General features: G+C 40.4%; 1 protein-coding gene and 1 long non-coding RNA gene across 13 annotated transcripts in view; one reads left to right on the top strand and one right to left on the bottom strand.

Moving 5' to 3' along the window:
- DYNC1I1 (dynein cytoplasmic 1 intermediate chain 1) overlaps nucleotides 1-25931 on the top strand; it is a 438187-nt gene that overhangs the window by 356036 nt on the left and 56220 nt on the right. For all 12 annotated transcript variants that reach the window (XM_072784073.1, XM_072784080.1, XM_072784075.1 and 9 more), the window contains 4 exons: nucleotides 12920-13066; nucleotides 17022-17135; nucleotides 19627-19760; nucleotides 23198-23342. In XM_072784073.1, coding sequence (XP_072640174.1) covers nucleotides 12920-13066; nucleotides 17022-17135; nucleotides 19627-19760; nucleotides 23198-23342 — 540 coding nt within the window. The remainder of the gene's footprint in view (nucleotides 1-12919; nucleotides 13067-17021; nucleotides 17136-19626; nucleotides 19761-23197; nucleotides 23343-25931) is intronic.
- The window catches only part of LOC140609020 (uncharacterized), a 38192-nt gene continuing 25021 nt past the window's right edge, over nucleotides 12761-25931 (bottom strand). The window contains exons 2-3 of the long non-coding RNA XR_012011030.1: nucleotides 19377-19433; nucleotides 12761-13120 (exon numbers count right to left, since the gene is read on the bottom strand). This is a non-coding gene — a long non-coding RNA (uncharacterized lncRNA). The remainder of the gene's footprint in view (nucleotides 13121-19376; nucleotides 19434-25931) is intronic.

Here is a 25931-nt window from a genome sequence, read left to right as displayed (position 1 = left end):
TCGCCTGTTTACTCTTATATTTATAAAAAAGAATACCTGATACTTGAATTCTGTTGGATTCTATAGCTGAATGCCACATTGCCTTTTTTATGTAACCAAGGAAGAATTCATAGACTAAGAAGCTGACCCTTCTTTTACGTGGCTGATGCTGTCAAGGTTGTGGCGGGTGGGGGAAGACCGGTATTTCTGAATGCTGTGTTTGCCCCCTTTGTAAGGACTTAGTACTTTTTCAATAAAAAATAAATTTAATTTGTGGCCACACTTCAAGTAAGATGGTTTGATGGTAAAAGTAGAGCAGTCCCGGCTCTGGATTTAGAGAAGTCGTGTGGCTGAATCCCTTAGCGTCACTTTCATGTGGTCGGGTGAGCCATTCTCAGAAACCGCAAACATTTTTGAAGATACTGAACTGGAGACATTCACAATTCTTCCCTCCCATTTTTTTTGCTATTAATCCTTCATGTTTTAACAAGTACTGAAGTTAATGCTGCCTACACTTTTTCCTGTCAAATTGGAAGTCTTTTGCTTCTCTTTTGAATAAAGTAATCTGCTCCCTTTAGTTCATACCTCACATAAATCAAAGGGGTGAATGTCAACACTTGACATGTCCAAATATCAACTTCCGTTTTTTTTCTAATTAAGCAGGATTTAGACATTTGATGTGAAGAAGGATGGTGCTTATTAACATTGAAAGTAACCCATATATTCATCAACTCCCATTCTTTTTGTCCTTCTTGGTGAAGCAAAAGTTCACTTTCTGCTTGCACCACATCCCTAATCCAGCCTAGGCACAGCAACCTAGGTTTCCTCTTTCCTGGAAAAGACACACTAAGTGGTAGGAAAATGATGACAAGTCTGTACTGAAAAGCTCCTTTGACCTGAGCATGTTTCATGAGCATTATTGCCAGGTATGTTGGTGTGTCCCCACCTTGCTTTATCCGTAGTAAAGTTTTTAGAATAAGCAAATTTATAAAAATGGACTATGTGTGTGCACGTTAGTTATAATCCCCTTTCACCAACTGACCTCAAACTCTTGGGTTTCTTTTTTTGTCCAAATACTTGCAAGACCTAAAAAGATTTTGGCAATCATCACAAACAATAGAAGTCTGAGAAGCTGTCACAGTCTAGAGAAGCCTAGGGAGACAAGATGACTCAGTGTCATTTGGTCTCCTGGATGAGATACTGGAGCAGGAAAAGAACATTGGGTCAACCTAAGAACACTTGAGGCTTTTGGTAATAATGTATCAATATTGGTTTATTAGTTGTGACAAACATACTACAGAAATGTAACAATAGGGAAGATGTTAACAGTAGGGAAAAAGGTGTGAGGTGTATGGGAATGGTACTATCTTAACTACTTTTCTGCAAATCTAAAACTATTACAAGAAGTTTATGAAGAAATAAAATACAAATTTGTGCTGATTTCTCTATAGAACTCTAATTAGTTCTGACCACCGAAATAGGAGTGGGAGCCACTTTTCCATTTATAAGCAAAGTTTGTAAAAAACGAACTTTCCAGGGGATCCCTGGGTGGCTCAGAGGTTTAGTGCCTGCCTTCAGCCCAGGGCATGGTCCTGGAGTCCTGGGATCAAGTCCTGCATCCGGCTCCCTGCGTGGAGCCTGCTCCTCCCTCTGCCTGTGTCTCTGCCTCTTTCTCTCTCTCTCTCTCTCTCTCTCTGTGTCTCTCATGAATAAATATATAAAATCTTTAAAAAACAAAACAAAAAAACCCCGAACTTTCCTTTTACAAAGGAGGAATTTCCGAGTTCTGTTGTGTAATACAGGGTGGGTCCTATCCAGTCTGACACCTGGCACAAGGAGAGTTTCCAGTGCTTTGTGTGGTTGACTTGACAGTCTGAGGCCATTACTTTCTAAGAATGGCTTTGCATTTCAAAGAATTTTTGCCAAGATTCTCTACCTTGCTGTCAGGTTGGTCTTGTTTACTGAAGCATGCAGAAACATTCTTCCTTTCTACAATAATTAATAATTCATGTAATTATTTGGGAGGGGAGATAAACACTTATTTAAGCAGAATTTGTTGTATTGGATTGGCATTTTTGGTTTGGCTGCATAGTAGCAAGATGAAAACAAAACATTTCCTCCCAAAGTGGTGACAATAAATGCAGAGCTTGTCAGTAGTGACACAGTCAGTTCCCAGCTGCTCGCTGTTCAGTAGACTCCTATGGAATGATTAATTGGTCTCAATCAGTTCGCAGCAGGAAGTACCCACCTCATGGTAAATATCACCACAATTGGTGCTAATTAGCTCTGTTGTCACCTGTCACAACTGGTAGACTAAGAGCTGAGGCAGGTGATCAATCTAAACACCAGCAACAGAAGTCCAACTGGAGAGGGGTTGGAGAGTCAATGCCAAGGCCATCATAGTGGGCAGGGAGCCCAAAAGCCTTCTCTGCCCTGTGGGGCTGAATGAAGCTCAGTGATTACCAGCACCACAATATGAAGTCAGAGGTGTGGACTCAGGAGGGGCCTTGGGTATCTCAAAGAGAAAATACACCTGGTATTCAATTGATGCAAACTTTCACGGCATATTGGCTTCTAAATCAGCCAGGCTGTAGTTCAAATCTGGACTTTGCCACCTAATATTCGGTTGATCCAAGTCAGTGGCTTTACTTGCCCATGCCTGGGTTTCCTAATTTGGAATAATGAAGGCAAAATTACCCACTGGGACTCATATATAGCAAAATATATACCACATGTTTGGCACTCAGTAGGTGCTCAAAACTTTTGGAACACCCCCCCCAACAAGCGAATAACCATGTAATGTGGTGTGACAATGCTAATGTTCATTATCCCTTAATAATAAATGAGAAGGGGATCCCTGGGTGGCTCAGTGGTTCAGCACCTGCCTTTGGCCCAGGGCGTGATCCTGGAGACCCAGGATCGAGTCCCGCATCGGGCTCCCTGCATGGAGCCTGCTTCTCCCTCTGCCTGTGTCTCTGCCTCTCTCTCTCTCTCTCTCTCTGTCTTTCTCTCTCTCTCTCTCTCTCTCTATGTCTATCATGAATAAATAAATAAAATCTTATTAAAAAATAATAAACAAGCAAACTTTCAGATGTTCAGGGTCAACACAAAGAGTGTTGCTGAAGGGAAGTTGGGGACCAAACCTTTACTGCCCTTTTTATTAATACTTTTTTAAGAGCCCAGTCATTGAGGAAGGAGAGGAAGCAAGGGTAAATGTAAAAACTGGCAAATAAAATTGAGGGGAATTCAGCAATGGCTTGTAGCAGAAGAACATTTATTGGATCACATATGTCTCAGTTGGGCAGGTTGTGACCAGAGCATGTGACCCATAAAGGAAACATCCCAGGGATGACCTACATTGATACCAAAGGAAATGGATCCCACTGTGACTTTGGGTTATATTCTACTAATTTCATTGTTTTAGAATTGGGTTCTCCAGATTTCTCAATGATAATTCAGTAAGACCCTGGGTGCTTGTTAAATCCACAGATCACTGGGCCTCTTTGAAATCCTGATTCAGGAGTTCCAGGCTGGGATCCAAGAATAAAGTGTACAATAGAGTTTTTAATAAACTCTCTAAGTCCTTCTTGTATTCAGATAAGTTTGAGAAATGCTGATTTAAAACTGTACTTTTCACTTGACTGCACATGGGAATTTCCTACCCCCAGAAATTCAGATTTAATTGGTATGGGATGTCCCTTGAGCATGAGAAATTTTTTAAAGTTCCTCAGATGATCCTAAAGCACTGGCAAATTTGGAGTAATAATGATTTAGAAAACAGCCTCAGGGGTCCACACACCCATGTGGATGACACAGGTGAATGATGAACAGGTAATAATTAGATATAAAGTCACATCACATATAAGTAGGTTCCCAGCACTGACTTAAGATGTGAAATATGGTAAAAAAAAAAAAAAAAAAAAAAAATCCCAGGGTACCTGAGTGGTTCGGTTGGTTAAGCATCTGCCTTCAGCTTGGGTCATGATCTCAGGGTCCTTGAATCGAGCCCACATTGGGCTCCCCACTCAGTGGGAAGTCTGCGTCTCTCTCTCCTCCCTGCTCATGCTCTTTCCTAATAGCTCCATTGCTGTCTCTCTCTCTCAAATAAGTAAATCTTTTTTTTTTTTTTAATTTTTTTTTATTTATTTATGATAGTCACAGAGAGAGAGAGAGAGAGGCAGAGACACAGGCAGAGGGAGAAGCAGGCTCCATGCACCGGAAGCCCGACGTGGGATTCGATCCCGGGTCTCCAGGATCGCGCCCTGGGCCAAAGGCAGGCGCCAAACCGCTGCGCCACCCAGGGATCCCTCAAATAAGTAAATCTTTAAAAAAAATTTTTTTAATCCCATTTCAGAAAACTTTTGGGGAATAGTATGCAAATTATCCCATTGCCCTGGAATTTTATTGTATTCAGAAGTACTTTCACTAAAGGCATTACCAACTGTGATTTAGAACCTTAAGTCCCCAAATTTCCAGTGCTTGCCCTATGAGTGTGCATAGGAACAACAATGTAACATAAACCCAGTCTTTTGCCACAGTCATCTCTGGTGCTAATATTGCACTAGTTTTCCTCTTCCTTCTCTCCCTCTTTATCCAGTCATTAGATGTCAGGATGTGGAATTGCCACCAACAACAGGAACTCAAATCAGCCATGAGGATGTGTGAAATGGAAGAGTTAACATCCCAGACAGGAGGCAAGCATTATCAAAAATAAAGACTCCAAAGAGTTAAACCATGTAGCAAAAGGTGCAGTAATGCTTCTAAGGAGACAGTTTGTCAACCCAGATCATCAAGGTAGAGCCAAGAATTACTGTAAGAGTTATTTAGGAAGAATTTGTTGAGGGTACCTGGGTGGCTCAGTGGGTTGGGTGTCTGCCTTTTGCCTGGGTCATGATTCCAGGGTCCTGGGATCAAGCCCCATGTCCCCATGTCAGGCTCTCAGCTCAGTTGGGAGTCTGCTTCTCCCTCTCCCTCTGCCCCTGCCACCTCGCTACTCTCTCTCTCTTTCTCAAATAAATAAAATCTTTTTTTTTTTTTTAAAAAAAAAAAAAAAAGGAAAGATTTGTTGAGCAAAATGAGGGGTCATCAGGACTTTTGTCTGGAAATATTTCTTCAAATCACAAAATAGTCACTTCTAACTCTATATGGGGGCATATTGTTTATCGGTCTGTAAACTGCATTACTAACTTCAAATCTTCCAACAGCCCCAAAGAATGGAGGCAAAGAAAATGACCTGTTTGTAAGCAGGGCAAGAAGTATTATGCTTTTGTTTTGAATGGAGAATTCAGGCTTAGATACCTTCCTCCAGGTAGGATGGCTACTAGAAGGAACAAAACAGAACGCAGGTCGAGGATGTGGAGAAATCAGAACCTTTGTGCATTGCTGGTAGGAATGTACAATGATGCAGCCGCTGTAGAAAACAGTAGGACAGGTTTAAAAAATGAAAAGTAGAACATGATCTAGCAATTCCACTGACAAGTATATACCCAAAATAACTGAAAGCAGGATCCTAACGAAATATTTGTACCCACTCATATTCAAAGTTACATGACTCAAGAGAGCCAAAAGGTGAAAGCAACTCATACATCCATGGACAGATGACTAGATAAACAAACTGGTATAAACACACAATGGAATATCATTCAGCCTTAAAAAGGAAGGAAATTTTGGTACCTGCTGTGACGTGGATGTAGCAGCACTTGGAGTATTATTACATGGGCATACTAACAGCTTTAGGACACTGTGCTGAGTGAGATACACCAGTCATGAAAGGGCAAATACCAGACTATTCCATTTCCATGGGGTTCCTAGAGTAGAATGGTGGTTCCCAGGGGCTGGGAGGAGGGTGGGAATGGGGAACTAGTGTTTAGTGGATATGGAATTTCAGCTGGGGGAGGTGAGAATGTTCTGAGGTGGATAGTGGTGCTGGTTGCACAATAGTGTCAAAGCACTTAGTGCTGCTGAACGGGACACCTAAAAAACTATTATGTTAGTAAATTTCATGTGTATTTCACCACAGTCTTTTAAAATAAATAATCTGAAAATGGGCAAAAAAAAAATTAAGTCTGAGAGGAGTCACACAGCTGGTAGGTGTCAGTGCAGGTAGTCAGCTCTAGGGGCTGCACGTGTGTCCGTTTCTCCCTTTCCACCTCAGGGCTCTCAGGGAGTAGAAATTGAAGAAGTTCAGGGGGAAGTAAAGAGAATTGAATAATTTTGTTCGAAGAAAGAGTGATCACAATAGTCCAGACAGTTGTCCTGAAGATAACAAATAAGGTTGGTGAGCTCCACTATCAGAAAGTGTCTGCTCACTAAAATTTTTTAAAATTGAGGTAAAATTCATCCTTTTAAGGGATAGAATTCAGTGTTCTTTAGTATATTCACAGAGTTGCACAACCATCACCACTATATAATTCTAGAATGCTTTTATCACCCCCAAAGTAAATCTTATGCTCATTAGTAGTCATTTCTTCATTGTTCCCCTGATCTCCACCATAAGCAACCTCGAATTTGCTTTCTTCTCCTATGGATTTGCCTATTCTGGACATTTCCTATAAATGGAGGCATACAATATGTGGCCTTTGTGACTTAGCATATTTTCAAGGCTCATCTATGCTATAGCATGTCTCAGTACTGTGTTTCTTTTTTATTTATGAATTTCTGTTCCATGGTATGGCTTTACCACATTTTGTTTATCTATTCCTCAGTTGGTGGATGTTTGGGTTATTTCCACTGTTTGACTCTAATGAATAACGCTGCTATGAACGTTCACATACAAGTTTCTGTGTTGTCATATGTTTTCAGTTATCTTGGGTGTATACCTCGGAGTGGAATTCCTGGATCATATGTTAACTGTGTGTTTAACTTGTTCAGGAACTGCCACACTGTTGTCTAGAGTGGCTGCCTTATGTCACTTCCCACTGGCATTGTATGAGTGTTCCCATTTCTCCATATCCTCACCAACACTTGGTATTTTACCCCCCTTTTTGCACTCCCCCCGCTTTATTGAGGTATAGTTGATATGCAGACATTTTTAAATTATAGCCATACTCGTAAGTGAGAAGTGGCATCTCATTCTGGTTTGTGCACTAACTTTTGTATTCTCAGCACAGTCCAGATCAGTCTCTCGCTACACAGTAGCATCTCACTACTGAAAGGTATGAAAATTCTAAGGGATTGTAAGAAAGAGGATCATCATGAGTGTTTCTAATCTTTGGGAGATCGAATTTTAGAATCAGATGCTTTAAATATTTTTAACACAAATTGAGTTAAGAGGTAGCAAGCCAGCTCATTCAGTCTTTGCTCCTGGGCACTCCTGGGCACACTTACTAATGGAGTGATAACTTTCAGGAGATGGTCACTCTTAGAGTTTAGAAGAATGACTGTGCACCCTGGGATAGAGGCTTAGGCAGAAGATAAGAGAGCTCTGAAAGAAAAAAAAGACTCTTTCCTTCATCTCCATTAAAGTGAAGTGCCCGACTCATGTCTTGGCTTTACCACCTTCACACCTTCCACATTGTCAGATGCCTGGTGCTACATGATTGCCTATAAGAGGGGTTTTCGACAGCGGTGTTCTCCAATTACATGTGTTTCCATTAACAAAAGAAATATCTTTGTGGGTTTCTTAGGTACTTGCAGAAATATATTCTAGCTCACTAGTAGCCAGAAGCATCTGATCTGTCTGCCTCACAGCCCTCTGACAGTTAAGCATTTGCTTTTAGGCAAATAAAATGTCAGCCACCATTTAAGAGCATATGGCAACAATATGGCCATTCCCTCTTGGGACCAGCCTCTCCCCAGAAGAGATGGTACTGAAATAGGAGATACTGTTGAATGCAGGACCCCTCTACCCTCCCACCCAGGCACAGTGGCTGGGGAGTGGGCAGGGTGCCACACACAAAAGGACTTGGGCAACCATATCAAATGTGAACATAAGGGGCAAGCTGCCCAGCCAACAATGACCACAGGCTCTTTGCCCTGGGCATCTGGGTCTGTGGTTAAGGGGAAGTACCGTCCCTAAACTGGCCAGGATTAGCTCTATAAAATAAAAAACAGCTCCCACAGCCACTGAAAGAGGGATTGGGACCGACTGCAATTGAATGCGGTGGTGTGCAGTGAGTGAAAAGAGACCATAAAAGCAGAGTCTCCACCCGTCTTGTTTCTGAATTCACCCTGTGAAAGGGGGAAAATAAACTACCTTTTCTTGAAATAGATGATGAGAGTGTGGAACCCTGTCTAGTGGGTCAGCTTGTGTGCAAGTGGGCATGTGGCCATAGGGATAAGGGGGAGGGCTGCCTTTGCAGGGACAGCCAGTAGTAACCAAGCAGACTGCTCAAGATTAAAAATTGAACAAAGTTTCCTCAGGAGCATCCAGGCTGCTGTGTCTGGGAAGGACACCAGAAATTCTCCATAGAGGTGCCCTGATTCTCTAAACATAGTCTCGAAACCTTGCTTGTCCTGATGTGATGGAACTATAATACACAAATAATCAAAAGGTAGTGTTCATCCTCTTGGAAATGGTCTGGGTTGCTGGTGTCAGAATATAGCTGGTCTGACTCACTGGCTTTACATCAAGCTTTTAATGGATGAGTTAATCATATTTCTGGGCCATATCAATGAACTCACTAACCTTGTAAGAACATTCAACTGTGGTGTCAGAAAAACTTACACTAAGATTAGACTAACCCTGTCCAGAAATTCTCATCAACTTTATCATTATTTTTCCACTCATGTAAAGTACTTGATTTGAATGTTTAAAGGCCATACGTTATTTTTTAAATATTTTATTTATTTATTTATGAGAGACAGAGAGAGAGAGGCAGAGACATAGGCAGAGGGAGAAGTAGGCTCCCTGTAAGAAGCCTGATGCAGAACTCAATCCTGGATCCTGGGGTCATGCCCTGAGCTGAAGGCAGATACTTAACCACTGAACCACCTAGGCATCCCAGCCTTATGCTATTTCTCAAAATAAATCTAATGCTCTTATATCTTAAGGAATAAAATAAAATAAGTAAAAAATTAAAACTCCCAAAAATATCTTTAGAAATATATATTCTTGGCGATCCCTGGGTTGCTCAGCGGTTTGGCGCCTGCCTTTGGCCCAGGGTGTGATCCTGGAGTCTTGGGATCGAGTCCCACGTCAGGCTCCCTGCATGGAGCCTGCTTCTCCCTCTGCCTGTGTCTCTGCCTCTCTCTCTCGCTCTATGTCTATCATAAATAAATAAATAAATAAATAAATAAATAAATAAATATTAAAGAAAAAGAAATATATATTCTTATAAAGCTAAGAAAAACGAGGTAGGGAAGCTTCTTGGTTCTGAGTAATTTTGCTTGTCTTAATTGTATTAGTCATATAATTTAATAATGTTGCATTACAACCCTAAATAAGTGAATTAGCTTCAGAATTTTATTTTTTTAATTTTATTTGTTTATTAATGAGAGACACAGGGAGAGATAGGCAGAGACACAGGCAGAGGGAGAAGCAGGCTCCACGCAGGGAGCCGGATGTGGGACTTGATCCCGGGACTCCAGGATCACGTCCTGAGCCAAAGGCAGATGTTCAACTGTTGAGCCACCCAGGGGCCCAGCTTCAGAATTTTAAATGCCTAGGAAAGTGATGAAATTTTTTAAACTACCATTATTAATAATGTTTTTCATAGATTATATCTTCAGAAAATGTACTGTGCAAATGAGAACAACAAAAAAAACCTCACATATTTTAGTAGTGTCAATCAATTTTGGGGGAATGCTATTTTACTCTTTACCAAATTGATGCAACTGACAGGGTGATATCATCCTTTGCTGTTTATGCTGACAGTCAATAAATTCCACGACAATTGGCAACAACAACTAGATCAGTAGCTATATGAACAGCAGATCTCAGGGGTTTTCTAAGACTACTTCTAGGAGTTGATGCAGACTTTCCAAAGTAGAAGAAGAGTTTTCTCTCTAATTGAGGGACTGTTCCCATATGACTGAAGGAACCTAAACATTTGGATGAAAAATAAAAAATTCAGTCAATCATCTAAATGTTTGCCACCATTACATGAAACATCAGGATACTTAAAAACATCTCGAGAGATGACTAAAATTTTAGACTTTACATCTAGATAATTGAGATCATACTGCCTTACTGTTTCCATATGAATGATAGTATGTCAAATGAGGCACACCCTGGAGAACTGTTTTGAACTTTTATATTCTATGCCACATAGAATACATGTTATAATTAATGTATGCAATTTACAATGTAAACGAAATTGATAATCACATAACTACTCTTCCATTTCTAATCTTTCAAATATAAAATAAAAACAAGTGTGTCTGTTCTTTCTCCTCATGTTTTGGTTTGCAGCAAAACAAAGTCAACTTTGGTGGTAGAATTCTGGGGCTCTAAGGTACTGTGACTCTGTCTTAGCATGAATTTGACTTTTTATCAAATGCAAATCGAATTCTGAATTCAAGAGTGGGGGCATTTGTCACATTTAAACGTTTTTTTTGAAATGGTGTCATTAGTACTCAGTGGGTGCTCTGTGTTTGATGAATAATGAACAGTAATGAATGAAAATATCAGAATTAGACAGTGTTCTCACTTTGTGGAGTTGGATTCTAGGTGATCAACAACTATATGTTTAAGTTTTGTAGGAGTACCTCCACTATTTTTCTCTAGTTTGTCTCTTAACAACTGTGCAAGGTTTGGAGTGGTATTTGCTGGGATTTGCTGAAACACAGAAGCAATCAAGTGGATGAATTCTGGATTTTTCAAGTTTAATGACATTCCTTTATCTATATTGATTGGAGCTTTGGTAAATTCAATTGTTGATACCACCTGGATAATTTTAAGTCTTTCTGAAGCTTTAAAGAAAATGTTTCCAACATAGCTCAAGCAACATAAGAATTTCATCAGTTGAAAACTAAGAATCACTTCTGTGGGATGTGTAAAACAAGAAGCTGACCAGCATTATTTTCTTTTTCTTTAATTCAGTATCATTATTGAGAGTTATTCTTGAACTTTATGAAAACCAGATTGGGGCACAAGCATGTTCTCCATCTAATCGTGTTCAAGGAATTGGAACTGAAAATCATTCAAACTAGGAAAACATGACATTGAAAAATAGTCTGCATTCTTTCTTCTACCTCAACATATCTGAAGCTCTTTCCGACAAGGAAGACTTAGGCTGATAGTAAATCTGATCTTTTTTAGGCATGGACATTTAGCTTCCCAGTCAGGAAGAGATCATAATTTTTTTTTTTCAATCACTTTTTTTACTTTGCTGGCCTATCAGTTACAACCTTTGATCCTCTGACGTTTCTCCTCAGAAAGCTGTGATTTCTCACTACCGCCCACAGAAAAAAATCCAAACAGTACCTGCCAGTCAAGGCCCTCTTTTGTCTGACCCAGGTGACCTCTGTAGCCACAATCCCTGCTACCTGCCTCTTCCATGCAAGCTGCTTTCCAACCAAACCAGACTGCCAGTTTGGGCTGCTCACCAGCCTCCAGTCTTTCTTCCTATTATCCCATCTCTCAGGAATGTCTCTTTCTTTTCCTCTCCATTTGCTGAGTGTTCCACATGTACTTAAAGGAATGAAACACTGCCATTCATGAGGTCTTTCTAACCATCCACTCTTTCTACTTTCCTCTTTTCTCCCCTTCCCTAGCTAAAACCAATCTTTCCCACCACCTCCATCACACACACAAAGACACACATGCACGCAAACATGCTACTATGCTTTAGTCATGGCATGCATCACATTCAAGGCTGCTCTTTGTGCGTGCATGTCGTGCCCTGCACAAAGATGTCAAACCCAAGGAACAAGTGAAGACAAAGATCCACCTTCCTTTCCACTCGCCAAAGCATGCACCTCCCCACAGGACTATGTCTGTGCAGAGAGGTGTCTTTTTCTTTTTTCATATGAAGTCTTGGACTAGCAGCATATTATGCAGCTCTGTTCATCAGCATGCATGCTTTTTTGTTTCCCTTATCAGGGCCCGAGTTTATTGAGGGCAGTGACTACCTTTGTGTTCCCATAATGCCTGGTACAATGCCTTTCTTACATGTAAGGTCATTCATTGAATTTAAGTGAAAGGATGACATGTATTTATTAAAAACAATTGCTTACATATAAACATGGAAGCACTATGGGAATCAAAATGGACTTTTTTGAAAATGTGGAATGGCCAACTTATCTGATTTTAACTGTATCATGGTTCTAAGTAATTTCCTATAAAATGTAGTGCCCAGTAGTCTTTTGTGGAATTTCAGAAACCACATTCGTGATGCTATGACAGGCCCTGGTAGAGCTGGTCTGAAATCTACCACTGACTGTTTGTTAAAATAGGCAAAGAATAACATTAAGGATTGTCTGAAGTGGGCAGGATCAAGGTCAGGAGAATGCCCATGGGAGGTGGGGGAATTTGAAAAGGAACCAGTTGGATCAGTCTGAGGTCAGTATACTTCCTAGAAGTCTACATTAAGTTGAAAACAAAAAACCAAAAAAAGCACCACGTCTCAAGGTCCTTGAAGCTTTGCCAACACTGTATATAGTATAACTTGATGTGGCCCTGCCCTCAAAGTAAAGAATTGCTTTGTTAAGACTTTATTGGAGAATTCCTATTAATTCTGATGCAATTTCGTTGATGAATGGGAAATGTCCACAAACCAAGCTTTACATACCACAAGACCATGATGCACATAAGATAGGTTTTATGCCTATTTGAAGACGTGGCCAGGATGTCAAATTTCAAGTTCTAAAGGGTAACCATTGACCAACCCCTCAAGGGAAAAGTCTGTGTCTACGTAGAAAATATTCTACTAACTATGCATTTAACAATTGCTTTGTGTTTTCCAGGATGTGTTGAGTTGATGTGATGAACTGTTTTCTCTCCAGGAAGAGCCTTCTCCAACCATTTCACAGTACACGTTTCTCCCCTTTCTCCTCCCAGTCATCTGTGATGTCAGTGTGCTTCGCTCGTTTCCATCCCAACTTGGTGGTTGGTGGTACTTACTCAGGCCAAATTGTCCTGTGGGATAATCGCAGTCATCGAAGGACGCCAGTACAGAGGACACCCTTGTCAGCTGCTGCACACACCGTAAGTCGACTTTGTCATTTCTCTTCCAGCCACCCAAGCCCTGAAAGCGGATAACTGACACAAGTACACATGTGGTCAATAACTCCAAGTGAGAAGCATGTGATTTATAGTGATTGTATCCTGACTGACCAAAATAAAGCCAAGTGAAAAGTAGGTGAAGGAAACACTGGGTTTAGAGAAATCTCTTAATGATCTACAAGTTTTAGCACATAGAAAGGAGCTCTCTGGATACACCAAAGTCCATTGGAGAGGCGGGGATGGATTAAAACTAAAAAAAAAGGACACAGGGAGAAACTTTGACAGAGGTATCTGTGAAATTATTGTAAAGAAACCCTTTGTGTTTCCATTATAACATGACGACTCATATTTTCAAACAGGCCAAGGAGAGTAAGCATTTTGTGTCTAGGGATGGTATATGGGATTTTTGCCAACGGTCCTTTTCCATCTGTGATTTGAGGGAGTGCTATGGCTTTAAATTCTGGAATGCATGGTTGTAAGTCTCAACGGTAAAGTCTACAGTGACAATATAATCCCTGGGGTTAAAAGTCAACATCTCAAAACCATTACCCACAATTTAGCAGAAGAGGTTCAGTATAGTGTTCATAAGACAACTACTCTGTCATTTCCTTTAAGAGAATGACAGGTGTGTTTAGCAGTTGTTAAGGAGGAATGAGAAGACAGGCATGTCTCCATCAATCCTTGCTACCTTGACATTCAGAGTAACTGATGTTCTTTCTCTGAAATGCCCAAATTATGCCCAAGGATACAGCTCTACTATTGTTTCAATTTCCTTAATGTGGTTGCCTCATTTGTTCCATCTGCTGGCCTCAAAACCATTCTAGCTTTAAAAAAGGACTGCTAGCTGATTTAGCTAAGACCATGAAGAGGAAAATTCTTCCACCCTTGTAAGACTGACAATGGGAAATGACAAATACCAAGTCAACCTTAATTCTGATTGACTTGGGCCTAAGACATATGCAGGTGAAACTACTTCTTGGGAATCTTGGAAAATTGCTCTTGCCTACCCCATTTCTCCAAACTAATAACAGAAAATTGTGACCCAGGAGAAGACGGTTTGATGCAGGTGTTTGCTCAAGTAGTGTGAAACCACTTCTTGGCTGGATGTGCTTATCTGGTGTGTTTCTGAGCATCTCTGGTGAAATTTCAAGAATTGTAAATCCAAATGTTAGAGCAGTAAGTTTTGGGGGGAAATCCAAATCCAGGAGCTCTTTCAAAGACTTAAGCTTTCTTTGTCAAGTAACTTAGGATATGGTCATCACAACTAAAATACTATTATTATCAAACAGTAACATATTTCTGTTTGAAAATAAAATGTTTTTTCCCCTCTTTTGCTGCATTTTGTTGAGTCCATAGCTAAAAGGGCACAGTTAATTTTGTGACTGCCTTTCAACTTCTACTAATGCCTGGCTGATTGGTACCAGGATCAAAAGTGGTTAAGGAAAATGAGGCCCACCACAGATTACTAATTTCCTTTCACACCCACCACACATATGCATTTGGGACAACAGGAAATCCTAATTAAAGCAAAACCCTTCTGCCACACAGTAAGTTTATTCCTTAAATAAATAAAAACAATCTGGCATGTATACTGGAAAAATGAGCTGTGGCGTTGCTTTTTCCTTTCCATTAAGGAGAGTTGTGTATGCCCGTGTGTGTGTGTGTGTGTGTGTGTGTGTGTGTAGGCATTCCCACGTGTCTGCTTCTGTTCTGGTTTCTTTACATCTCTCTCTTTTCTTTTAAGCCAAGTTTTATTACTCATGAAAGCACAGGCCAGTAGTACTGATTAAAGCCAGGAAAGGCTACCACGCACATTCTTTTTCTAGGCATTTGGCTCTATACATTCTTCTAGATGCTTTCCTTTCCCTCCTGCAACCACCCTTAGGAGTCCCAATCCACTAGAATTTTGGTGCTTTGTTTTGATGCTTGGAAGTTAACAAAGAAACCCCACTGAACTCTTGCTGAAAAATACTAGGTGGATTTCAGGCTCACAACAACGTTCAGACCTTGCTTTCCCATTCTTCAGTTTTAACGTCTGCTGTTTTTAGGTGAGAATCTGTTCCATCAATTCTCACACTTGATTTGGACGCTGAGCTTTGAATGCTGTGTGGCTGGGGCCTTGAGTTTCATTACTCACTGCTACAGGTTCTGCATACACCGGAGGCCTGGGAAAAACCATTGTCCACAATCCCACAACCAGTCAGTCCTCTTGAAATTTGGAGACCTGATCAGGATGGCATTGAGTTTCAGACCCCTGCTGTACTCTCCACTGTCCATATCCACTAAGGCTGACTCAAAGTTTCTATAGGAACATGGTGTGAAAAACACTTAGGGGTTTACTTGGCTGTCCATCGGCACCGGGAAAAGAGCTGATGCAACTGCCAAAAAAGCCAATGTAATCTTAGCATACATAAATACGGGTGTACTTTTTATCACACAGAAGTAAAAATTCAACACATCCTAGATTTCTCTATTCTGTTGGTCGGCATATAGGTCTACAGTGTGTTTCATTCTCAGAACTTTGCTGTAAGACGAACTCAGATAAAATATAATGTATTCAAAAGGGAGTGACCAGGATGAGGAGGGTATTGAAAACCTGAAAGCCAGGTACTCAAGAACCAGTGAAGGAACTGGAGAGGATCAGTGTGAGTAGTCTGAGTAAGACAGGACTAGAGGAGAGGCGTGATATAACAACCATTTATAAATATTGTTTGGACTTGATCTGTATAATCCCAGAGGGCACAGTACTAAAAGTATCTCCTAAGCTTTCCTTATCCCCAGTGGTGGAAGGAAGAACTCCCCGAGAATCAGTACAAAATCTGGCTACCCTTTAGAAAGGTGCTTCAGCAGACTTTGGACCACCTCACGGTGGAGACAGATGAGCAGCTGCCCTAGATGATGATTACAGTTCCTTCTGACCAGGAGTTTATATGATAATAATAGTTTGGGAACCATCCTTTATATAATATCAACTTTCCAATATTAAAGATTGTTTCATTGTCATTGTGGCTAGGTATTATGGACAGTAACTCATCAAGAGTAAGACTTAGACTGTCAGCTATTTGCACAGAGAAGCACCAACTCACTTGTGGTTTGGCCCATGATGGCTAAGCTGCCTAAAATCTAACCCACAGGACTGTTAGGTTCTGCTTATGCTAACCTTCCATTTAGTATTTAATGTGCAGCTGCAAATGATTTTAACCTACCATTTAGGATTCTACAGAGTGGGATAGCCTTCTAGAGTTATGACAGGAGGTTAGAGCATCTTGTCTATGCTTCCCTGGATGTAGAAATGACCTTCCTCCAGGCCCTGGCCAAATCGAAGCCTCCATAGTAACCCAAATGATATTTTGAAAAATAAATCTATCATTATCCTAGATTCTGCAGTGACATAAAAGAACCTAATTTTATCTCATGAGGTGCATCATGCCAGTAAGTCCCCCTACTAGTATCCCTCCCTCAAATTAAAGAGGCTGATGAATATTAACCACTTTATATAAAGAACGTTAACAAATGTTTGGCACTATGACTACAATGCACTAAACTCCAGATTTAGTAACACATACTCGTTCCAAAAGTCAATAGTTCTCCTCGTTTGAAAGCTGTCCTTTTTCATCACTCATGGTGAGCTTAGAAGCCAAGCTATGTGCTGCTTCTGCTCCATCAATCATCATTTGCTGCAGCTTCCTTCAGCTCCGGTGGACTGCCTCTGACGGAGCAAGGTGAAGCTTGGTAAGTATTTCCACTACTACGTGTGCCTGCCAGAGCTTTTAGAAAGCAATCGGGTTCAAATCAAAAGTGGCAAATGACCTGAGGCTTGTATTATTGTAGGATTATGTCACTCTTTAATCCTCGTTTTAGAGTAATGTGTTTGACACTCCAATGTAAGCATTTCCTCCTGGATCGCGTCTGATCCTCCATGTTTACGTTTTTGCAGCATCCCGTGTACTGTGTAAATGTTGTTGGGACCCAGAATGCCCATAACCTCATCACTGTCTCTACTGATGGCAAAATGTGTTCCTGGAGCCTGGACATGCTCTCAACTCCACAGGTGGGTTTGTTTTCCCCTACACATAAGAGCATCCTGGTTAAAAGAGATACTTGCCTAATGGAACACAGTTCCTAAAAGCCAAACCCTCACATCCTATAGGAGCTAAAACCAGTGGATGCACTTGAAAGAGTGGGGCCTGCTTTCAACAGTCTCCTCCTGAAGCCAAAACCCATTTCCTTTACCGCAAATCATGTAATTATTGTAATACGTTAATCCTTAGGTCAGTTTCAAGTGAAAATGAAATAATCCATTTTAAAGCATAGTAATTATAGAAGTTGCCTGTGGTATGAATCCTATGTACCCTACAGCATTGTTAAACGCAAATGAAGTTGGAGCTCCACAGAGCAATCCCTTAGGGGCACTTGCCTTGGAGGAAGGGTATCCCCCATAAAACAAAAATCCAAGCCCTTGCTTGCATCTGTAGCCTAGACGACCGTCTGTGTGTGTGAAGAATTTGTCCAACCATCTGTTTTCTCCTCTGGAATGTTTGTTAGGATGGCTCCTGCCATTCCTTACTCAACAAATGAGAAGTTGGAAATGCAAAAGTTCCATAATTTCCAAACCACTACTGATTACAGTTATGGAAAACAAAGAAGCATGAAGGGAAGAGACCACTGGGGGGGAGGCATCTAAATGCAACTTTCAGAATCTATATGCAAGATGCATACATGCACACAGAAATGCCCATGTAGACACACTCTGTCCACATTTCTTTATGAGGAAAAAAGTAATTTCATTGTCCTCCAACTAAAAACACAGAGAAAGGTTTATTATTAAGACTTTGACAAAAATGTGAGATAACATCAAGAAAATTATAATGATATCTAGGAGATAATTCTCAGTTTTAATTCTATTCCCTTTCCTGGATTAACAACCCTAGAATGTCTGGCTCACAATTTTAGAAGACATTGTAGTTTCAAGACGCATAAGGAAATGTGAAACCATAAAGAACCTTCCATAAGTCTCCAAAAATACAGATGTAGAAAATATTAAGACTAAGTAAATTCTTTTTATAATTTGGAGTTGGGGCAGCCTGGGAGAGGGGTGAGCTAATAAGCTCCTAACTATTTAAGTTCCATCTATTTCGACTGATCTTTACCATTATACAAGTTGGGAGTTGTATGTGGGTATTTTATAGCTTTGTCTTAAAATTCTCAGCAATATGTTGTTTGCTTTTAAAAGCATGGAGATTACAAACAGATATGAGAGCGAACCCTCTAATTAGGAATTTTTAATTGCCCTTTTGGCTGATTAAACGTGTATTTGTTTAAGTTAAAACCAGTCGTACAGGGGCTACAGGACCATTTTTATTAGTTTTAGCATGCCCACAGACTCCTGTCCCTGTACAGAGATTGAGAGCTTCATGGCATGTCCATGGATGACAAGCAGACATGAGAGCATTCAACGGTCACCCTGATCCCTCTCTGTTCCAAGTGGGTGACCGAGAGACTGTTCGTTTCCTGCTGCTAATTTTAGTGATGGAGCAGACCATTGGGTGGCCCAGTTTTCTGTACTGTCATAGTGTCCCTTCACTAACACACTCACTATGAGTGTGGATCTCAAGTACTGCGAGCAGGTCACATGACCATATAATCTGAACTACCTGAACTGTTAGCTCACACAGCCGATTTCTGGACTCCTCAGCTAAGACGTGGCTTATTTGTTTGCACAATAAGGCTACACTCCCTAGCAACTATAACAACATGATCCCCTAGAATTATTTTTTTTTTAATTACTTCAGGTGCGCAAAGTAGGCTGTTTGATGTAAACAGCCAGAAATATTTAGGGATGTTAGTTACACTTGATTACTCTTCACTGTCATTAATTCAGCAGAATGTCTCTTAACGTACACTTTGATTCCCGAATTTGAAAATTATCTGAGCTAAAATAAAGACTTTCATTTGCCATTTTAAAGACTTATTTCACTACCATTCTTTGTGGGCTTCTAGCTTGCACACCCAATGGCTGCCCTTCATGAAATTCAATGTCCCCATTGAAATCTGGTTTTTATGACTTGAGTGACAACTTTCTGGTTTTAGTCCACGGAGGACACAAACTCTTGCTTTGACAAACGTGCTTCGTACGTCTGATATTAATACACGTGTATTCTCACGAACAATTGATTTCGAAAATGTTTGTAAATACAAGGGTATTGTGTGTTTTATTAAAGCCTGGGGCTGACAAGTGTAACCATTACAGTATTATCTTTAGTTTCTGCACCATTAGTTTCGAAATTCTCACCTGTCATCTCTGCCTGACTTAAGAAGCAGCAGCACACACTGATGGGATCCAGCCGGCCTGAAACCAGAGATACGCAGAAGCATGAGTGTCAGGGGCAGTAAAGCGTGGTTTCTGGCACAGCCGGGGTCTTTTGTAACGCTGTGTGAAAAGCAAACAGACGATTTAGCCGAATGACTTTTCCGCGCTATCTTTGGCTTGGCGACGAGTTGCCAGAGGGAACGTAACCTCGCCGTGTTTCGGGTTTCGGCAGGAGAGCATGGAGCTGGTTTACAATAAGTCCAAGCCTGTGGCCGTTACCGGAATGGCTTTCCCGACGGGAGACGTCAATAACTTCGTGGTTGGCAGCGAGGAGGGTACGGTCTACACGGCCTGTCGTCATGGAAGGTGATTTTGTGTTTTCTTACCGATGACGTGTTTCTCATTTCCGAAAGTCTGTTATCACGTTCTGGATTAGAACCACCTTGCATTAGGAGAGAGGCTTAGCTGAAGACATGCAAAGCCCACCTCGAGTGCCCCTTATCGTTAGCCGTCGTGAGCCGGGGATGGTTCACACTGCCTTGAGGGAAAGAGCCCAAGCTTCTTAGCATGTCCGGTAAGACCCCTGGCTGCCTGCTCCTTCCAGGCCTCAGCTTCACGCTCCAGCCACGACCCGTCAGGGGTAACAAGCCCCCAAGATGGCTCCCCCCACGCTGCACGGGTCCCCACCCTCACTTTCTTCCCTCAGGTCTGGCACTTCTCCCTTCGGGGCCTGCTTAATTCCTCCTCAGCCTTCAAGAGCCAGCACAGAGGTCCTGCCACACGGAAGCCTCTCCTGACTCTCTTGAGCAGAGAAAACCACTCCCTCCTTTATGGTTTCATAGAATTTTCATTTCTTTTATTCATTCATGTTTCCGAGGAATACGTACTAAGAACCTACCATGTGCCCAGCACCATGACGAAACAGACATGGAGTTCATGTTCTAGTTGAGGGTGAAAGACAGCAAACCAATAAACGAGGAGATGTGTGGCTTGAGAGGCTAAGTACTACAGAGAAAATTTAAGTAGAATAAATGGGATTGGACTACAGGCCGTCTGATAAATTTGCTATTTTATATATTCATATATATGCTTCTACAAATAGCATTAATTACATTTTATTTCACTTATTCGTTCATTTGCCATTTTTCTCTTATTAAACTCTTCATTTCATCATTGGTTTTCTGCCTGGGGCCTGACACATAGTAAGTGAGGAGCTAAACATCTATTTGGAGAATTAGGAAATAATAATAATAACCCAAATAATAATAAGGCAAATAATACAGGGGCTCTTCCTCCCAATCAGAGAGGCTGGAATGGTAATGGGATACAGACCAACGTGAAGTTTCCACGTGATAAGAATTTTGCCTTGACTGAGAGATTGGTAAATGCCCCTGGAAAACCCTCAGGTTAAACCATCAGGTTAAATCCAGTAATTTGAATTATTGTAAAATTGCATGCAAGACTTAATGAGCGGCCTCACCACCTTTTGAAAGGTTCACTGTGTTCACCTTGGTACTTAATTTTCTTTCACTTTAGGAGTTGTAATTCAATTGATTTTTTCATCTCTTGTACTCATTCCAGGCTGTTTAGATTTAGTGAGAAATCGAAAATTACTCCAAGTTTATACATCTGTGTTTTTGTGATTTGTAGAAGCATCCCCAGCCCAGCTATGTAATTCTTCCATTCAGACAATAGGAGCCGTGATTTTCCTACTGTTCTACACATAAAACAAGCAATATATCTCCTGCTCACATGATTTAAAGATGAGTAGAAAGAGATGCCTCATAGTTCTATGTCCATAAAACTGACTAAAACCATGCATTAAAGTTTTATGAAAGCATAAAAAGACCCGATAAAGTTGTTCATTCATGCAAACATTTGCTACACACCTACTTGGAGCAAAGCGCACTGCTAGATGCTGCCGGGCATGCAGACATTCTATAAACTTGGTTCCTGCCTTCAAGAAAGTGATGATGATGGGCAAGGTAAATGCACACATATCTGCAATATGGGTAAAAGGTCATAAGTGGCACGAAAGGCACAGAGAGAGCAGGGATCAGATATGGAGTCACAGCTTTATCCACAAATTTATTAGAACCAGTAGGGCATATAGGTTCCATTGATGTAATCCGGGACTTTAATTATCTGCAAAGGCTACAGAACATTCTCACTGATAACTTTCAGATTTTTTTTTCTTTTTAGTTTCTCTAATGTGAATAATGTTTTGCATGATGAACATTTTTGTTCTGTGGCTGTTGTCTTTTTCAAGCATGATCAGAATTTGCAGTGTGGTTCAAAAGATGGGTACCTAAGGTAAAAACCACAAACCTTTTTATGAGCTTGATTCTGCTTCTTACATTGGCCCATCCATCCAAAATATAAAATACAGATCTTAATAAAGTTGTAAAATAGCAGGAATTTGGCTTCATAGTAATTTTAAATGGGTCATATAGGGCTAAGGTGGGAGGGGGATTTCTATTTTTCACCTAACATACAGAAGGTGAAAATCCACTTCTATAAATTAAATAAGGTCCTCATTTTGCACCCTATAAACCCTTTCAGGATGCTGTTAAGAGCAAGTGGAGTCTCACCAGGGGCCACTTCAAAGATCAGTTCCTCGTGTTCTTTAGAACAGTTTAAATGATCATGTGTAGAACTGCTGTTAGCAGTTTCACTGGGCATAATTTTTGAGTGCCTGTTACATGGAACACACGCTGCAGCATTTTCTCATGATTTCAAACCTTGCTCAGCACATTGACATTTATTGGTGCTCCAGAAACCCAAATGTTTTAATAACTTAATTCAAATTTTACTCTCAGTGACATAATATTTGGATTCCACAATCCCTAAGTATATGTCTTATTTATAACCTCATGCATATGGATTTTTAAAATACAGCATTTTTGGTATATTTTTTTAATTGAGTATGGTTGTGTGCAGACTATTGTGTGATAACAGAGGGCTGGAAATAATCCCAGCTTAGTTAAAAGGCGGCATATGTTCTTGGATAACTTTCAAAATGTAGATCACTATTTCTCAGATGTGCTTCTTTGGGGGGAAAAAAAGAAAGGTCTAAGTTTGTCTCTTTTCCCTTGTGGTTTCTTTCAACAAATATTTATTAAGCACTTACTATATGCCAAACACTTGGCAATGAGGAAACCAGGCATCAGCCCTTATGGAAGCTTCATTCAGTAGACTTGAAACTTCTCTTCTTTCAATGAAAACATTGTTTTTTAAATATCACATTTAATTATGCATATCGTATTGTGGTGGCAATGGTTTCTACAAAGTATTACCTTTTCAGATATGTTAACTTTAAGAAATTTCCTTGAAAAGATAAATGTAGGCATACAAGGATGTGTAGAGTTTTCTAGCCAACGGGGTTCCCAGAAGGAGTTAAAATGGAATGTGTGCCAAATGTCATCATAAGGAGAGAACAGTCTTATTAAGTAAAATATGAAAGCTTCTGAGATGGAAGTATGTATGTTTTCCATTGAGATGCTGCGTCAACAATGATAGGATTTGAGGAACTCCTAGAAAAAGGATTAAATGACAAAATTTGATAGTAAATTTAGAAGGCTAAAAAGATTATATTGCTCCATATTATTTTTTAATCATCAAAACCAGTCTAGCATTTTATTTCTCTCAAGATAACTGTGAAAGTGGTTTCATTTTTGGTAGTTCATGGTGGTTCTTCTAAATTACCGAGATGTAATCATGCAGAGACGGGTTTGTTTTCTTTAAAAGCAGTCGCTGCTTTGCAAAGGTCACTGAAATTCTGCTCCTGTGTGGTCTTCATGCAGCAAAGCAGGTATTGGGGAGGTCTTCGAAGGTCACCAGGGGCCGGTGACTGGAATTAACTGCCATATGGCTGTGGGCCCAATCGACTTCTCACACCTGTTTGTCACGTCATCATTTGACTGGACCGTCAAACTGTGGACCACAAAGGTAAGAATATCTTGATTTAAGTTCTCTGGTAATACCTAGGCAAAGGGACAATTTTATTGTATACAGCCTACTGATGAATTCAGTCTGCCTCAGAGCTAAAGGTTCGCTTTCTCAGTCCATTTTATTTATTTTAAAATACGTAAGTGATACTTGAAAACATTCTAAATTTTTAAAATTCTGGCAGTTTGGGGTACCTGGGTGGCTCAGTGGTTGAGCATCTCCCATTGGCTCAGGTCATGATCCCAAGGTCCTGGGATTGAGTCCTGCATTCTCCCTCTGCCTATGTTTCTGCCTCTCTCTGTCTCTCTCATGAATAGATAAATAAAATCTTAAAAAAAAAATAAAATAAAATAAAAGTCCAGCAATTCAAATAATAATAAAATGCAAGTCCTTCTTTGCTAACACTAGTGCTGCCCAGCACATGTCCTCCAGGACTACCATCCTTCCCTCTCCCCACTTCAGTGTTGACTGCACAGAGCTCTATAGCACTGGCTTACATACACCTGCACTTGTGGAAATGGGACTTGGGACCTGGTGGTTTGGGGCTTGGGGTGTGTCTTTTGAGCCTTTGGTGGTTTTTAAGCTGGCAAATGGTACTATGTTAATTGTGTTTTCAAAGGCAATTCTGACCATGTTTGAGAGCAAAAAAAGGAAAGGTCACTGGAATAAGGGTGCTGTAGTCCAGAGAAATAAGTGACAGTGACAGTGGTGTAAACCAGTAGTTTGGGATGGAGAGAAAGAGGTGGATTCGAGAGCCATTTATCAGGTAACAGCCACAGAAATTGTTGATGTGATTTAATATAAGGATGGTGAGACAGTGAGTCATCAGGAAAAAAAGGCAAGTTATAGCTGAAGAATGGAGACTGTGCTAATCAGTCACTGTATTCACTGCATGGAGATCACCAGAGGAAGGGCGCCTTGGCCAAGAGCATTGTGCAGGTTAAATGTAAGGTTCTTGGGATGCACAACTCATGATCGCCATTATAGTTTGCAATGTGGGACAGAAGTGGAGGGAGACCCCTGGGCTATAGGTACATACCTAGTAGCAGTCAGGATAGAAATCATTATTATAGTCCATGGAGTGGATTTTTTAAAGATTGTATTTATTTATTTGAGAGAAAGCAAGAGATCACAAGCAGGAGAGGGAGAAGCAGACTCTCCTCTGAGCAAGGAGCCCCATGCAGAGCTTGATTCCAGGACCCCAGGATCATTACCTGAGCCAAAGGCAAATGCTTAACTAACTGAGCCAGCCGACACCCCAAAGAGTAGATTTTAAAAGAAATGTTAAGAGTAGACCCAGGAAAAGAGGGATATTTAGGAAATAAACAGGAGAAATGGAACTAGAAAAGGAGACTTAAAGAGTGCCAACCCAAGAAACAGAGGGGAAAATTATCACTTTTGAGTGTGTGGCTTCCTGGACATGAATAGAGAGAGTCTATAGGAAGAGCACAGAGTTGCCCTCCACTGCATGAAAAACAACCTCACCTACAAGAGATACCCAAATTAAAGCCAAGGTGAGAAACTTCTTTTCAACTGTCATACTGACAAAAGTCCAAAAGCAACACAGTCTGTGAAGGGATGAAAGAACCAGCCATTCTCATACATTGCTGTCGTGAGTGCAAAATGGCACAACACTGGAGAGAGTGATTTGGCAGTATATAAAAATAATTCATCATGCATATTTGCTCATTGTCAGAGCAATTCTTGCTTCTAGGAATCTATGCCAAAAGTATACGAGCAAAAATAAGAAAAAAGACATCTGCAGAAGGAGATTCATTGAAAGGCTATCTTGAATAGGAAAAGACTGGAAAGGACCCAAGAATTCATTGTGAGGGCTCTGGACAAATCAAAAGTAAACTACATCCACAGGAGAGAGGACGATTCAAGTGTATGAAGAAGTGCAGATTTCTTCATACTATTATGTAGTGATGTCTAGGAATATATTTTTAAGTGAGAAACGCAAGGTGGAGAAAAGTGTAAATAGTATGTTGTCATTGTTTAGTATTTATTTGTATATTTTTAAAGGTTGGAAGGACACGCATACATAAAATTATTATTTACAGAGAGGCAGAAGACTAAAAGAAAGAGAATAACCACACTTATTAAAATATATTTTGTACTTTTGGTTTGGGAACCACATAAACATTTTACTTAGTTACAAAACAATAAAATTTTTAAAGTGGTGAGGTGGGGAGCCTCAGTGGCTCAGTCAATTAAACATCCAACTCTTGATTTCAGCTCAGGTCATGACCTCAGGGTCATGGGATGGAGCGCCACGTGGGATGGGCTTTATACTCAGCAGGGTGTCTGCTTGAGATTCTCTCCTTCTCCCTCTCCCTGACCCTTTGCCTCTGCCCCTCCCCCCCAAAAATAAGTGAATAAATCTTTAAAAAATGTAAAGTAACATGAAACAAATCAACCTTAGTATGGTTCAAATTGGAGGCAAAACATTACAGTGTGGAATTATTCTGACTTTAAAATCCTGTATTTTAATTATACATTCCAAAAGAGATGTATTTTAAGGATAAAAAAACTGCAAAAAAATGTTAAACTACTTTTAGTACTCACATTGCTGATGGTTGTATTGTC

This window comes from Canis lupus, chromosome 18, assembly GCF_048164855.1.
Source record: "Canis lupus baileyi chromosome 18, mCanLup2.hap1, whole genome shotgun sequence".
Classification (NCBI taxonomy): domain Eukaryota; kingdom Metazoa; phylum Chordata; class Mammalia; order Carnivora; family Canidae; genus Canis; species Canis lupus.
This window is presented reverse-complemented; position numbering and strand designations above follow the sequence as displayed.